The sequence below is a fragment of the Oncorhynchus nerka genome, unplaced genomic scaffold (assembly GCF_034236695.1).
Source record: "Oncorhynchus nerka isolate Pitt River unplaced genomic scaffold, Oner_Uvic_2.0 unplaced_scaffold_1018, whole genome shotgun sequence".
NCBI classification, from domain to species: Eukaryota; Metazoa; Chordata; class Actinopteri; order Salmoniformes; family Salmonidae; genus Oncorhynchus; species Oncorhynchus nerka.
The window spans coordinates 44633-56740 of record NW_027040285.1 but is presented as its reverse complement, the minus strand read 5'-3'; the positions used below and the strand labels follow the sequence as shown (position 1 = coordinate 56740).

Here is a 12108-nt window from a genome sequence, read left to right as displayed (position 1 = left end):
TGGACCCATATGCTATATGTGTATAAATACAGGAGCCGGGGCTCTGGGAAGCGGTGTTCCGCAGACCACGTTGTATTAAAAAGCCTATTTGATTTCACAAGTTCTTGCAAGTGTCATATTTGAACCGTACTGTCTTTTTTGAAAAAATAAAATATTGATATTGCCCTGTTTCAAGAAACCCATTTGGATGATAAGGAGCACCTGAAATTACAACAAGGAGGGTTTGGTCAAGTGTTTTTCTCATCATTTACATCCAGAAGTAGAGGTGTAGCAATTCTGGTGAAAAAGAACTTACCACTTAAGGTCTTGAATTGTGTGAAAGATAAATTTGGTCGCTTTGTTATAATTAATGGTACTTTACAAGGGCAGAACATTTCCATAATGAATATTTACTTCCCCCCTGCTCACCCCCCTGATTTCCTCACTAAGGCATTTCTAGACTTTTCAGAATTAAACTCAGACACTGCAGTGGTTGGAGGAGATTTTAACTGCTTGTTGAACCCCCTTATTGATAAGTTTCCCAGCGGTATAGCTTCACTCTCTCCTCAAGCTAAGTCACTTAAAGCTATTTGTGATGATCTGGAGTATGCGGATGTCTGGAGAGCTTTCCATCCCCCAACAGAGAGTTCACTTTTTTCTCTGCACCTCATGGATGTCAGACTAGAATAGATGATTTTTTTATGCCCAAGACGTCTTTGCAGTCTGTTTTATCTGCTAGGATAGGAATCATAGTCATATCTGATCATGCTGAGGTGATCCTGGACATGAAACTCAACGGGGCATTCAATCGGTCAAGACATTGGAGGTTGAACACAACCATTCTTCTTTATATGATCCTCAGGCTGCTGTCCTTACTAATGGGCTACGGTCAAATAGCTTATCTATACACAGAGGTACCAGACAGGGCTGTCCTTTATCCCCCCTCCTCTTTGCACTCGTTATGGAACCACTGGCCGAGGCCATCAGGGTAACGCCTGCTATACAGGGGCTGCTCATTGGTGATGTTCACCATAAAATAAGCTTGTATGCTGATGATGTCCTGATATTCATCTCTAGTCCCGAGACTTCAATTACATCTCTTATTAATATTATTGAATTATTCAGCGGACTCTCAGGCTACAAGATTAACCTTACTAAGTCAGAGGCTATGCCACTTGGTAGCCTACACTCTGTACCTAATTCTTCTCCCCCCTTCCCTTTTAAATGGTCTCCCTCAGGTTTCATGTATCTGGGTATATTTGTAACTCCTAAATTCCAGCTAATGTACAAAGCCAATTTTGTTCCCTTGTGTCACGTTCTGACCTTTATTTCCTGTGTTTTGTATTTAGTTAGTATGGTCAGGGCGTGAGTTGGGTGGGCAGTCTGTTTGTTTTTCTAGGTTTTGGGTATTTCTATGTTTTCGGCCTAGTATGGTTCTCAATCAGAGGCAGGTGTCATTAGTTGTCTCTGATTGAGAATCATACTTAGGTAGCCTGGGTTTCACTGTGTTTGTTGGGTGATTGTTCCTGTCTCTGTGTTTGCACCAGATAGGACTGTTTTAGGTTTTCTCACGTTTGTTGTTTTTGTTAGTTATCTCATGTGTAGTTTCTTTATAAATTAAAGAACATGAATAACCACCATGCTGCTTTTTGGTCCGCTTCTCTTTCACCAGAAAACCCTTACACCTTGTTTGATACAATAAGACAGGATCTGGAGCGCTGGAACTCTCTCCCGTTTTCTTGGTTGGGTAGAATATCCCTCTTGAAAATGAACGTTTTACCTAGACTACTTTACCCAATCCAAATGATCCCAGTATTACTCTCCAATAAGGTAATAAAGGATGTAAATGGATGGCTAAGTTCCTTTATATGGAGTAAACGCAAGCCAAGACTTAAGATGGCAATATTGCAGCTGCCAAGTTCTATGGGCGGCTTGGACCTGCCCAATATCAGGTTCTATCAATGGTGTGCCCACCGTTGTTATATTTCTGACTGGATCACAAATGATGACTCCTCTATTTGGTTAGACATTGAGACTTCTCTTTCAAAATACCCCTTACAGGATCTTTTATTTTTCAGAAGTTTCAAGTCTGTAGAAGAACACTGCAATAATCCCGATACACTTAACACACTCAAAGTATGGAGGTCAGTTCAACGCTTCCTGGGAAGGTCCAAACTAACCTCTGCTCTTACCCCAATTCTTAACAACCCAGATTTCAGTCCAGGATTGCTGGATGCTGGCTTTAACTTATGGCTTAATAAGGGCATACGCAGGCTAAACGACTTATTTGCTGATAAGATTTTGTTGTCATTTGAGCAGATGGTCGAGAAATATCGACTCCCAAAGCAGGACTTTTTCCGCTTCCTACAAGTAAGACATTATATTCTGGAGAGCACCACCTTAATTGGTAACCCTGATGTGTCTGTCATTGAAAGAATGCTTTTTTTCCCACAAAGGAAAATGTCTGTAAGTCTGTTTTACTACACTTTAAGGTCCTTTTCTGCTGTCAACACACAGAGGGTGAAACAAGTGTGGGAGAAAGAATTGTCTGTTACTATTGACGAAGAGATGTGGGAGGACATTTGGAGATATGCAAAAACAATATCTATATGTAACCGTACTAGAACAATCCAATTAAGAATAATACACAGATTGCATATATCCCCAAATCGCAGACATGCTTTTAGCCCCACTTCCTCTTCCCCTCAGTGTCTTAAATGCAAAACTGATACAGGCACCCTAACACATTGTTTATGGTCATGTACCAAAATACAAAGATACTGGTCTGGTGTCCTGCAAGAAATTGAAAAGATCCTAGGGGTTGATCTAGAATTGGACCCAGTTTCTTTACTGTTAGGTCTCCCTAGTAGGCATGTTACTTCTGTCTGTAAAAGGAGGCTTTACAACATCCTTACCTTCGCAGCGAGGAAAAACATCCTTTTACAGTGGATTAGTGATAAGGTTCCTTCTATTAAAGATTGGCATAAGATACTATTTGAATGGGTGCCTCTGGAATATCTGACATGTACATTGCATTCTAAAACAGACCAGTTCTACAAAGTATGGGAACCATATCTAAATTACCTAGAACCTGAGGTATCAGCTATTATGCTGCAAGGATTCTCTTAGAATGGCGGGGATCTATGTATTTCAGAACTACACTGTACGTTCCATGTGTGGAACCTAACCTCTTGGTTTAAACTGAGCTTTTTTGTTTAATTTCTGTTTGTAAGTTTGTTTAAAATGTATGTATTGAGAGACGCAATGATGGTGATGGGGTGAGAGAAGCACCGAGCGGGAAGAGGAAAATGGTGTACGTATGTATGGGTGTGTATATGTGTGTGTGTGTGTGTGTGTGTGTATGCATATGTGTGTGTATATGCATGGGTATATGTGTGTATGTATGTGTATATATATGCACGTAGATATGGGTAAGTGGGGGCTATTTTTCTTGTTTTTGTTCTGTGTGCTTTGTCTCTGTTGTTGTATCTCTTAATATGGGTGAAAATGGTAAAATTTCAATAAAAATACTGTTACAAAAAGCCTATTTGATTTCACAAGTTCTTGCAAGTGTCATATTTGAACCGATTTTCTACGACATTTGTAACTACCCTGGTAGTTAATGTATGACCTCTTATACACAATATTAGTCCCAGCCTTTGGAACGGTGGTTTTCCTAGACATGGCTACTATATTGTGATCACTACATCTGATGGATCTGGATGCTGCTTTAAAACCCATTTCTGCAGCATTAGTAAAGATATGATCAAACCATGTTGATGATTTCATTCCTCTACTGTTTGTAACTACCCTGGTAGGTTGATTGATAACCAGGTTGCAGGCACTGGTTACAGTTTGAAGCTTTCTCTTGAGTAGGCAGCCTGATCACAGCTTTCCTCCAGTATTAGTTTATTAATTAACAGTGTCTTGAGTTTAGTTTGCCTGTTCTACAGTCTTGTAAAGATAGGGGCGTTGACTGGGACAGGCAATGTAACATCCATAATGTTTTATGGAAACGTTTTTGTAAAACAAGCACCTTACATCAGATCATCTTGAAACTTTCCCTCTAAAGCTAACTTTCATCAAGGTTTTATATGGTCTATTGGTTTCTCTCTTTTCATTGGCAGAATCCTTTTTCAGTGTTATGATATTCATAACATCCATATACACCAGTCTATTGGTTTCTCTCTAAAACAACTTACATCAAGGTTTTACATGTCAACTAACAGACTGTCTACTGTGGTGGAAATATACCAGTCTATCTTCCTGTCAACAAACAGAGCTCTGCTGGTTGTCCGGGTAACAGATACCAGTCTATCTTCCTGTCAACTAACAGAACTCTGCTGGTTGTCCTGGTAACAGATACCAGTGGGCAGATCTATTTAATTTGTTCAAACTAAATTACAGCACTTACTTTGATGAGTCAAATCTGATCCTTTCTTCTCTTCTCCTCCTCTCACAGTTCCACTCAGCCCCGTTGTTTTCCTGCAGTCCACCAGCAGCACAAACAACCTCTTCATACCCAGCAGTAAGGTGCTACCGGGAGAGGCACGACACGAGGACTCCGGGAGAGAGGAAGGGCTAGCGTTGTCCTGGTAACCATAAAGAGGGGACACAGACACATATCATTATGGATGCTGATGTCACTGTTGTCATAAAGTGCCTTACAGAAACCCAGCCCCCGATAGAGAAAGCTGTATGCTAGAGCAGACCAAGCTGTACCATCTGGTGTTCTGAAATGGAGAGACTCTTCTCTGTCTCGTCAGCATCAGGATGTTGTTGAGGCTCCCCAGAGGATCCACCATAGTCATGTCTCTCTCCTGTTTGAACGAGAACATCAAACAGATGGTGAACTTATTACCATTATCAAGTATTACTGTCTATTACAGTCATAGGGTCTTATCAGAGGCATTAATATCTCTAAATTAATTGGGTGCCTTTTGTGTCCCTTTGATATTTTAAGTATAAATTATGCTCCATTATTACATTTTAAAAGCCTGTTATATATAATTAAATCTCATTTAAAAGTCCCAAGAATATATGTAGCAATGGCAGATTGACCCTTTAACAATTTATATAAGTACTGAACATCACATTGAAGTGAATAACTTAAGTAGAATGCCCCTTAAAAACCACACATTAATTCAACAACTGCATAGTTTGTGTCCCTGTTGAAGACAGTACTCACTGGTGTTAATCTGATATTCTGTCTCCTCCTCTTTCACTCCCAAAACGTCTTCCTCCTTCACCTTTACTGAGATAGAACCTTTTAGAGAGGAAGAGGATGCCTCCTCTTTCCCTATAACAGCCTCCTCTTCCTCCTTTTTCATTCTGAAAGGTTCTTTCTCTCCTTTCACTGTAATATCCTCCTCTTCGTCTTTCACGACAATGTTCAGCGCCAGAGCATCTTTCTCTCCTTTCACTGTAATATCCTCCTCTTCGTCTTTCACGACAATGTTCAGCGCCAGAGCTTCTTTCTCCGGACAGCAGACATCCACTTCTTTAGCAGGGGATGAGTAGTTTAATGAGCTCATGGTCAGGGATGTTAGCTAGCTAGTTAGCATTAGCGAATAGCCTAGTGCTAGGCTCAGTATCAATCTTTAACAATTTGCAAATTGAACAAGCACATTAGGTTCAAGTTAACGTCAACTGAAATGTGTTTTAAACACTGCGATTAGCTAATGCACATTAACATGGCCTAAAACGTCAATCTTTCAGTTTTATGTTGTCTAACAAGCTATCGAAGTGGTTGAAAGAGTTGGCGCTTTGTTGTTCCTGAAGAAGCGTCCCGTCCAGTCCATTATACGTCACGCTAGAAGCATCACCTGAAAAGACGCTCATCGCCATCTGCTGACTGGAGTGGGTAACGCAGTTTGGAAACAATACACTACACTTTTGTATTGAAAAGAACGTCATAATCCACATTGACTCTGTAGCCACGGTATAGTTTTTTTATTGTGTAACTTTTTTTCTTACCTCTTATTTTTCTTAACTACATTGTTGGTTAAGGGCTTGTCATTAAGAATTTTACAATAATGTCGACACCTGTTGTAGCTTTGTAGCGTAGCTTTATAAGGAATAGCATAGTCAATGTGGAAGCTATATACAGGAGGTACCAGTACAGAGTCAATATGGAGGCTATATACAGGGGGTACCAGTACAGAGTCCATGTGGAGGCTATATACTGGGATGTACTGGTACAGAGTCAATGTGGATGCTATATACAGGGGGTACCAGTACAGAGTCAATGTGGAGGCTATATACAGGGGGTACCAGTACAGAGTCAATGTGGAGGCTATATACAGGGGGTACTGGCAGAGAGTCAATGTGGAGGCCATATACAAGGCGTACCAGTACAGAGTCAATGTGGAGGCTATATACAGGGGGTACCAGTACATAGTCAATGTGGAGGCTATATACAGGGGGTACCAGTACAGAGTCAATATGGAGGCTATATACAGGAGGTACCTGTACAGAGTCAATGTGGAAGCTATATACAGGGGGTACCAGTACATAGTCAATGTGGAGGCTATATACAGGAGGTACCAGTACAGAGTCCATGTGGAGGCTATATACTGGGATGTACTGGTACAGAGTCAATGTGGATGCTATATACAGGGGGTACCAGTACAGAGTCCATGTGGAGGCTATATACTGGGATGTACTGGTACAGAGTCAATGTGGAGGCTATATACAGGCGGTACTGGCAGAGAGTCAATGTGGAGGCCATATACAAGGCGTACCTGTACAGAGTCAATGTGGAGGCTATATACAAGGGGTACCAGTACAGAGTCAATGTGGAGGCTATATACAGGGGGTACCAGTACAGAGTCAATGTGGAGGCTATATACAGGAGGTACCTGTACAGAGTCAATGTGGAAGCTATATACAGGGGTACCAGTACATAGTCAATGTGGAGGCTATATACAGGAGGTACCTGTACAGAGTCAATGTGGAAGCTATATACTGGGGGTACCAGTACATAGTCAATGTGGAGGCTATATACAGGAGGTACCAGTACAGAGTCCATGTGGAGGCTATATACTGGGATGTACTGGTACAGAGTCAATGTGGAGGCTATATACAGGGGGTACCAGTACATAATCAATGTGGAGGCTATATACAGGGGGTACCAGTACAGAATCAATGTGGAGGCTATATACAGGAGGTACCAGTACAGAGTCAATGTGGAGGCTGTATACAGGGGGTACCAGTACAGAGTCAATGTGGAGGCTATATACAGGAGGTACCAGTACAGAGTCAATGTGGAGGCTATATACAGGAGGTACCAGTACAGAGTCAATGTGAAGGCTATATATAGGAGGTACCAGTACATTTACATTTACATTTAAGTCATTTAGCAGACGCTCTTATCCAGAGCGACTTACAAATTGGTGCATTCACCTTATGACATCCAGTGGAACAGTAGTGCATCTAAATCTTTTAAGGGGGGGGGGTGAGAGGGATTACTTTATCCTATCCTAGGTATTCCTTAAAGAGGTGGGGTTTCAGGTGTCTCCGGAAGGTGGTGATTGACTCCGCTGTCCTGGCGTCGTGAGGGAGTTTGTTCCACCATTGGGGGCCAGAGCAGCGAACAGTTTTGACTGGGCTGAGCGGGAACTGTACTTCCTCAGTGGTAGGGGCGAGCAGGCCAGAGGTGGATGAACGCAGTGCCCTTGTTTGGGTGTAGGGCCTGATCAGAGCCTGGAGGTACTGAGGTGCCGTTCCCCTCACAGCTCCGTAGGCAAGCACCATGGTCTTGTAGCGGATGCGAGCTTCAACTGGAAGCCAGTGGAGAGAGCGGAGGAGCGGGGTGACGTGAGAGAACTTGGGAAGGTTGAACACCAGACGGGCTGCGGCGTTCTGGATGAGTTGTAGGGGTTTAATGGCACAGGCAGGGAGCCCAGCCAACAGCGAGTTGCAGTAATCCAGACGGGAGATGACGAGTGCCTGGATTAGGACCTGCGCCGCTTCCTGTGTGAGGCAGGGTCGTACTCTGCGGATGTTGTAGAGCATGAACCTACAGGAACGGGCCACCGCCTTGATGTTAGTTGAGAACGACAGGGTGTTGTCCAGGATCACGCCAAGGTTCTTAGCGCTCTGGGAGGAGGACACAATGGAGTTGTCAACCGTGATGGCGAGATCATGGAACGGGCAGTCCTTCCCGGGAGGAAGAGCAGCTCCGTCTTGCCGAGGTTCAGCTTGAGGTGGTGATCCGTCATCCACACTGATATGTCTGCCAGACATGCAGAGATGCGATTCGCCACCTGATCATCAGAAGGGGGAAAGGAGAAGATTAATTGTGTGTCGTCTGCATAGCAATGATAGGAGAGACCATGTGAGGTTATGACAGAGCCAAGTGACTTGGTGTATAGTGAGAATAGGAGAGGGCCTAGAACAGAGCCCTGGGGGACACCAGTGGTGAGAGCACGTGGTGTGGAGACGGATTCTCGCCACGCCACCTGGTAGGAGCGACCTGTCAGGTAGGACGCAATCCAAGCGTGGGCCGCAGCCAATGGAGATGCCCAACTCGGAGAGGGTGGAGAGGAGGATCTGATGGTTCACAGTATCGAAGGCAGGTGATAGGTCTAGAAGGATGAGAGCAGAGGAGAGAGAGTTAGCTTTAGCAGTGCGGAGCGCCTCCTTTTAATGATGATACAGAGAAGAGCAGTCTCAGTTGAATGACTAGTCTTGAAACCTGACTGATTTGGATCAAGAAGGTCATTCTGAGAGAGATAGCGGGAGAGCTGGCCAAGGACGGCACGTTCAAGAGTTTTGGAGAGAAAAGAAAGAAGGATACTGGTCTGTAGTTGTTGACATCGGAGGGATCGAGTGTAGGTTTTTTCAGAAGGGGTGCAACTCTCGCTCTCTTGAAGACGGAAGGGAGTAGCCAGCGGTCAGGGATGAGTTGATGAGCGAGGTGAGGTAAGGGAGAAGGTCTCCGGAAATGGTCTGGAGAAGAGAGGAGGGGATAGGGTCAAGCGGGCAGGTTGTTGGGCGGCCGGCCGTCACAAGACGCGAGATTTCATCTGGAGAGAGGGGGAGAAAGAGGTCAGAGCACAGGGTAGCGCAGTGTGAGCAGAACCAGCGGTGTCGTTTGACTTAGCAAACGAGGATCGGATGTCGTCGACCTTCTTTTCAAAATGGTTGACACATAAAAGAATCTGTCAAGTCATCTGCAGAGAGGAGGAGGGGGAGGGGGAGGAGGATTCAGGAGGGAGGAGAAGGTTGCAAAGAGCTTCCTAGGGTTAGAGGCAGATGCTTGGAATTTAGAGTGGTAGAAAGTGGCTTTAGCAGCAGAGAGAGAAGAGGAAAATGTAGAGAGGAGGGAGTGAAAGGATGTCAGGTCCGCAGTACAGGGTCAATGTGAAGGCTATGTACAGGAGGTACCAGTACAGAGTCAATGTGGAGGCTATATACAGGGGGTACCAGTACAGAGTCAATGTGAAGGCTTGCTCGTGTTTCTTGGCCCAAGCAAGTCTCTTCTTCTTTTTGGTGTCCTTGAGTAGTGGTTTCTTTGCAGCAATTCGACCATGAAGGCCTGATTCACACAGTCTCCTCTGAACAGTTGATATTGAGATGTGTCTGTTAGTTCAACTCTGTGAAACATTTATTTGGGCAGCAATTTCTGAGGCTGGTAACTCTAATGAACGTATCCTCTGCAGCAGAAGTAACTCTGGGTCTCAATAAAATGCTAATTAATTACTTAAAAATCATTAAATGTGATTTTCTGGATTTTTGTTTTAGATTCCGTCTCTCACGGTTTAAGTGTATCTATGATAAAAATTACAGACCTCTACCTTCTTTGTAAGTAGGAAAACCTGCAAAATCGGCAGTGTATCAAATAATTGTTCTCCCCACTGTATAGCCATATTATAAAGTATGAAAAGGCTTGTTCGTTCACATGTCATGAATTCACTATGACATGATATTTGTATTACGACTTTTATTATGTAATAGATCATATGGGTTGAAAAGTGTTTCATTAGAAAAGTATGAAAATCAAATTAAATATTATTTGTCACGTGCCAAATACAACCGGTGTAGACCTTAGTGAAATGCTTACTTACAAGCCCTTAACCAACAATGCAGTTAAGAAAAATACTTGTTCAGTAAAATAAATGTTTTGTTTAAAAAAGATGATCAGCGCCCTCACTGGAGTCTCTTCACTGTCTGATCTTCATTCCTACAGCCTTCATCACCGTCCCTGGAGTCTCTTCACTGTCTGATCTTCATTCCTACAGCCTTCATCACCATCCCTGGAGTCTCTTCACTGAGTAAGTAAAGATAGTATAAGAAACCTCTCCCATTCTACTTGTCTATTATCTTTGTTTAGAAATAGTCATTTGTGTGACCTACTGATTTTCCCTACAATTTATTTTAAGGATTTAGAAATATAGAAATGGTAGAACGAGGAATGTCAGAGTCTGGAATATAAATATATACAATTTGTTTAAAATGTATATGATGGTGTGTCTAGACATTATGGACCGTATATGAATATAACTGACTGTGAATCAATCTGGTTGATTCTCTGCTCAACAACACTGATCGCGTCAAACTTTGCTGTCCAGGCTGTCACTTCTGTCATCAGCCACTAACACCAGTGCTGCACCTTTGTCCTTGTCCCTGGATGACGTCTTCCTGCTCCCTCTTCCATAGTGGGAACACTGCTGGCTCAACATGGGTTTCCTGGTTATGAAAGAAAGTGTGGTGGTCAATGGTAGCCACTCCCATTGTTTGAAGCAGTTGTAGTCTTTGTTGGCATGTATCCAGACCCCAGAATGGTAGTAGAAAGGAGCCTGTTCCCCGCATGCTTCCTCACAATCATTGGCTGGATCGACCACTCACCCACCTGACCACAGGACCAGTATTGCTGTCTGATCTTCATTCCTACAGCCTTCATCATGTTATGGAGTCTCTTCACTGTCTGATCTTCATTCCTACAGCCTTCATCTGTGTCCCTGGAGTCTCTTCACTGTCTGATCTTCATTCCTACAGCCTCCATCTCCGTCCCTGGAGTCTCTTCACTGAGGAAGTAAAGATAGTATAAGAAACCTCTCCCATTCTACTTGTCTATTATCTTTGTTTAGAAATAGTCATTTGTGTGACCTACTGATTTTCCCTACAATTCATTTTAAGGATTTAGAAATATAGAAATGGTAGAACGAGGAATGTCAGAGTCTGGAAGATAAATATATACATTTGTTTAAAATGTATATGATGGTGTGTCTAGACATTATGGACTGTATATGAATATAAAAGGTTTACACAAATAGTTATATAGGATGAGCCTTGACTAGAATACAGGACTGGAGTACTGGGTGGTAGACAGTAACAGTGACTAAGTTCAGGGCAGGGTTCTGGGCGGAGGCTGGCTGTGTGACAATTTGAACATTCATATTGGACAGCCTTACCTATAGAGTACCACCACCACCCATCAGCCCATTCTCTTCTTGATGTCAAAGCTGCATTGTATTGTTGCTATAGGAGTTTATGATTAATAATCCTATTTCAAGACACACTAAGATGTCACCATAGTATTCATTTAAAGCTCCTCTGTCAGATATAAATCATCAGAGTGGGAAACCAACTGACATGGAAACAATGGAGCAAATGTATCACTATCAGAGGGGTGTATTATGACATCAGATAGAATTACTCAGACATTCCAAATATCACTTGATTATCAGAGGGGTGTATTATGACATCAGATAGAACTACTCAGACATTCCAAATCAGGCTTCATCCATATCATGAAGGTGGATATTGATCCAACCATTTCAAAAGTAATGACCGGGCTGATGGAAACAGGATATGCCTGTACACTTTTATAAATGCTGACAGACGATTTGTTACTTCGTTTGACAATTTGTTTGTCTATTTGTGTCAGTAAAAATGTCTAAGTGAGAAATGGCTGTGGAAACTCCTTAATGATAACAATCACATCTTAGTTAACTTGGAGTCACATGATATATTGTGTGGTCCTCCCACTATGACTTGGGAACCCATGTAGTTTATTAGGCTACAGATGAAATAAGTTATGAACTTCACAGGGTGGTGAAACTGCACGTGATGAGCTTGATGCTCCTTTCCAATACATTTTGAGGTTCTTATTCTGGTGACATG

General features: G+C 42.8%; 2 protein-coding genes across 2 annotated transcripts in view; one reads left to right on the top strand and one right to left on the bottom strand.

The window, feature by feature from the left end:
- Positions 1 to 12108, top strand: part of LOC135570235 (uncharacterized) — a 52069-nt gene that overhangs the window by 21979 nt on the left and 17982 nt on the right. The gene's annotated exons all lie outside the window — the stretch shown is intronic.
- On the bottom strand, positions 4356 to 6862 carry LOC135570230 (uncharacterized). Its single transcript, XM_065016340.1, has 3 exons — positions 5168 to 6862; positions 4702 to 4799; positions 4356 to 4571 (listed from the first exon to the last, which is right to left on the bottom strand). The coding sequence occupies exons 1-3, from the start codon at positions 5511 to 5513 to the stop codon at positions 4371 to 4373; spliced, it is 645 nt and encodes a 214-aa protein (XP_064872412.1). The 5' UTR covers positions 5514 to 6862; the 3' UTR covers positions 4356 to 4370.

Coding starts and splice junctions, on each gene's coding strand:
- LOC135570230 (XM_065016340.1), bottom strand. CDS start 5,513: ATGAGCTCATTAAACTACTCATCCCCTGCTAAAGAAGTGGATGTCTGC. Junction 4,800..5,167: donor AGAATATCAGATTAACACCA/GTGAGTACTGTC, acceptor TCGTTCAAACAG/GAGAGAGACATGACTATGGT. Junction 4,572..4,701: donor CCATTTCAGAACACCAGATG/GTACAGCTTGGT, acceptor TATGGTTACCAG/GACAACGCTAGCCCTTCCTC.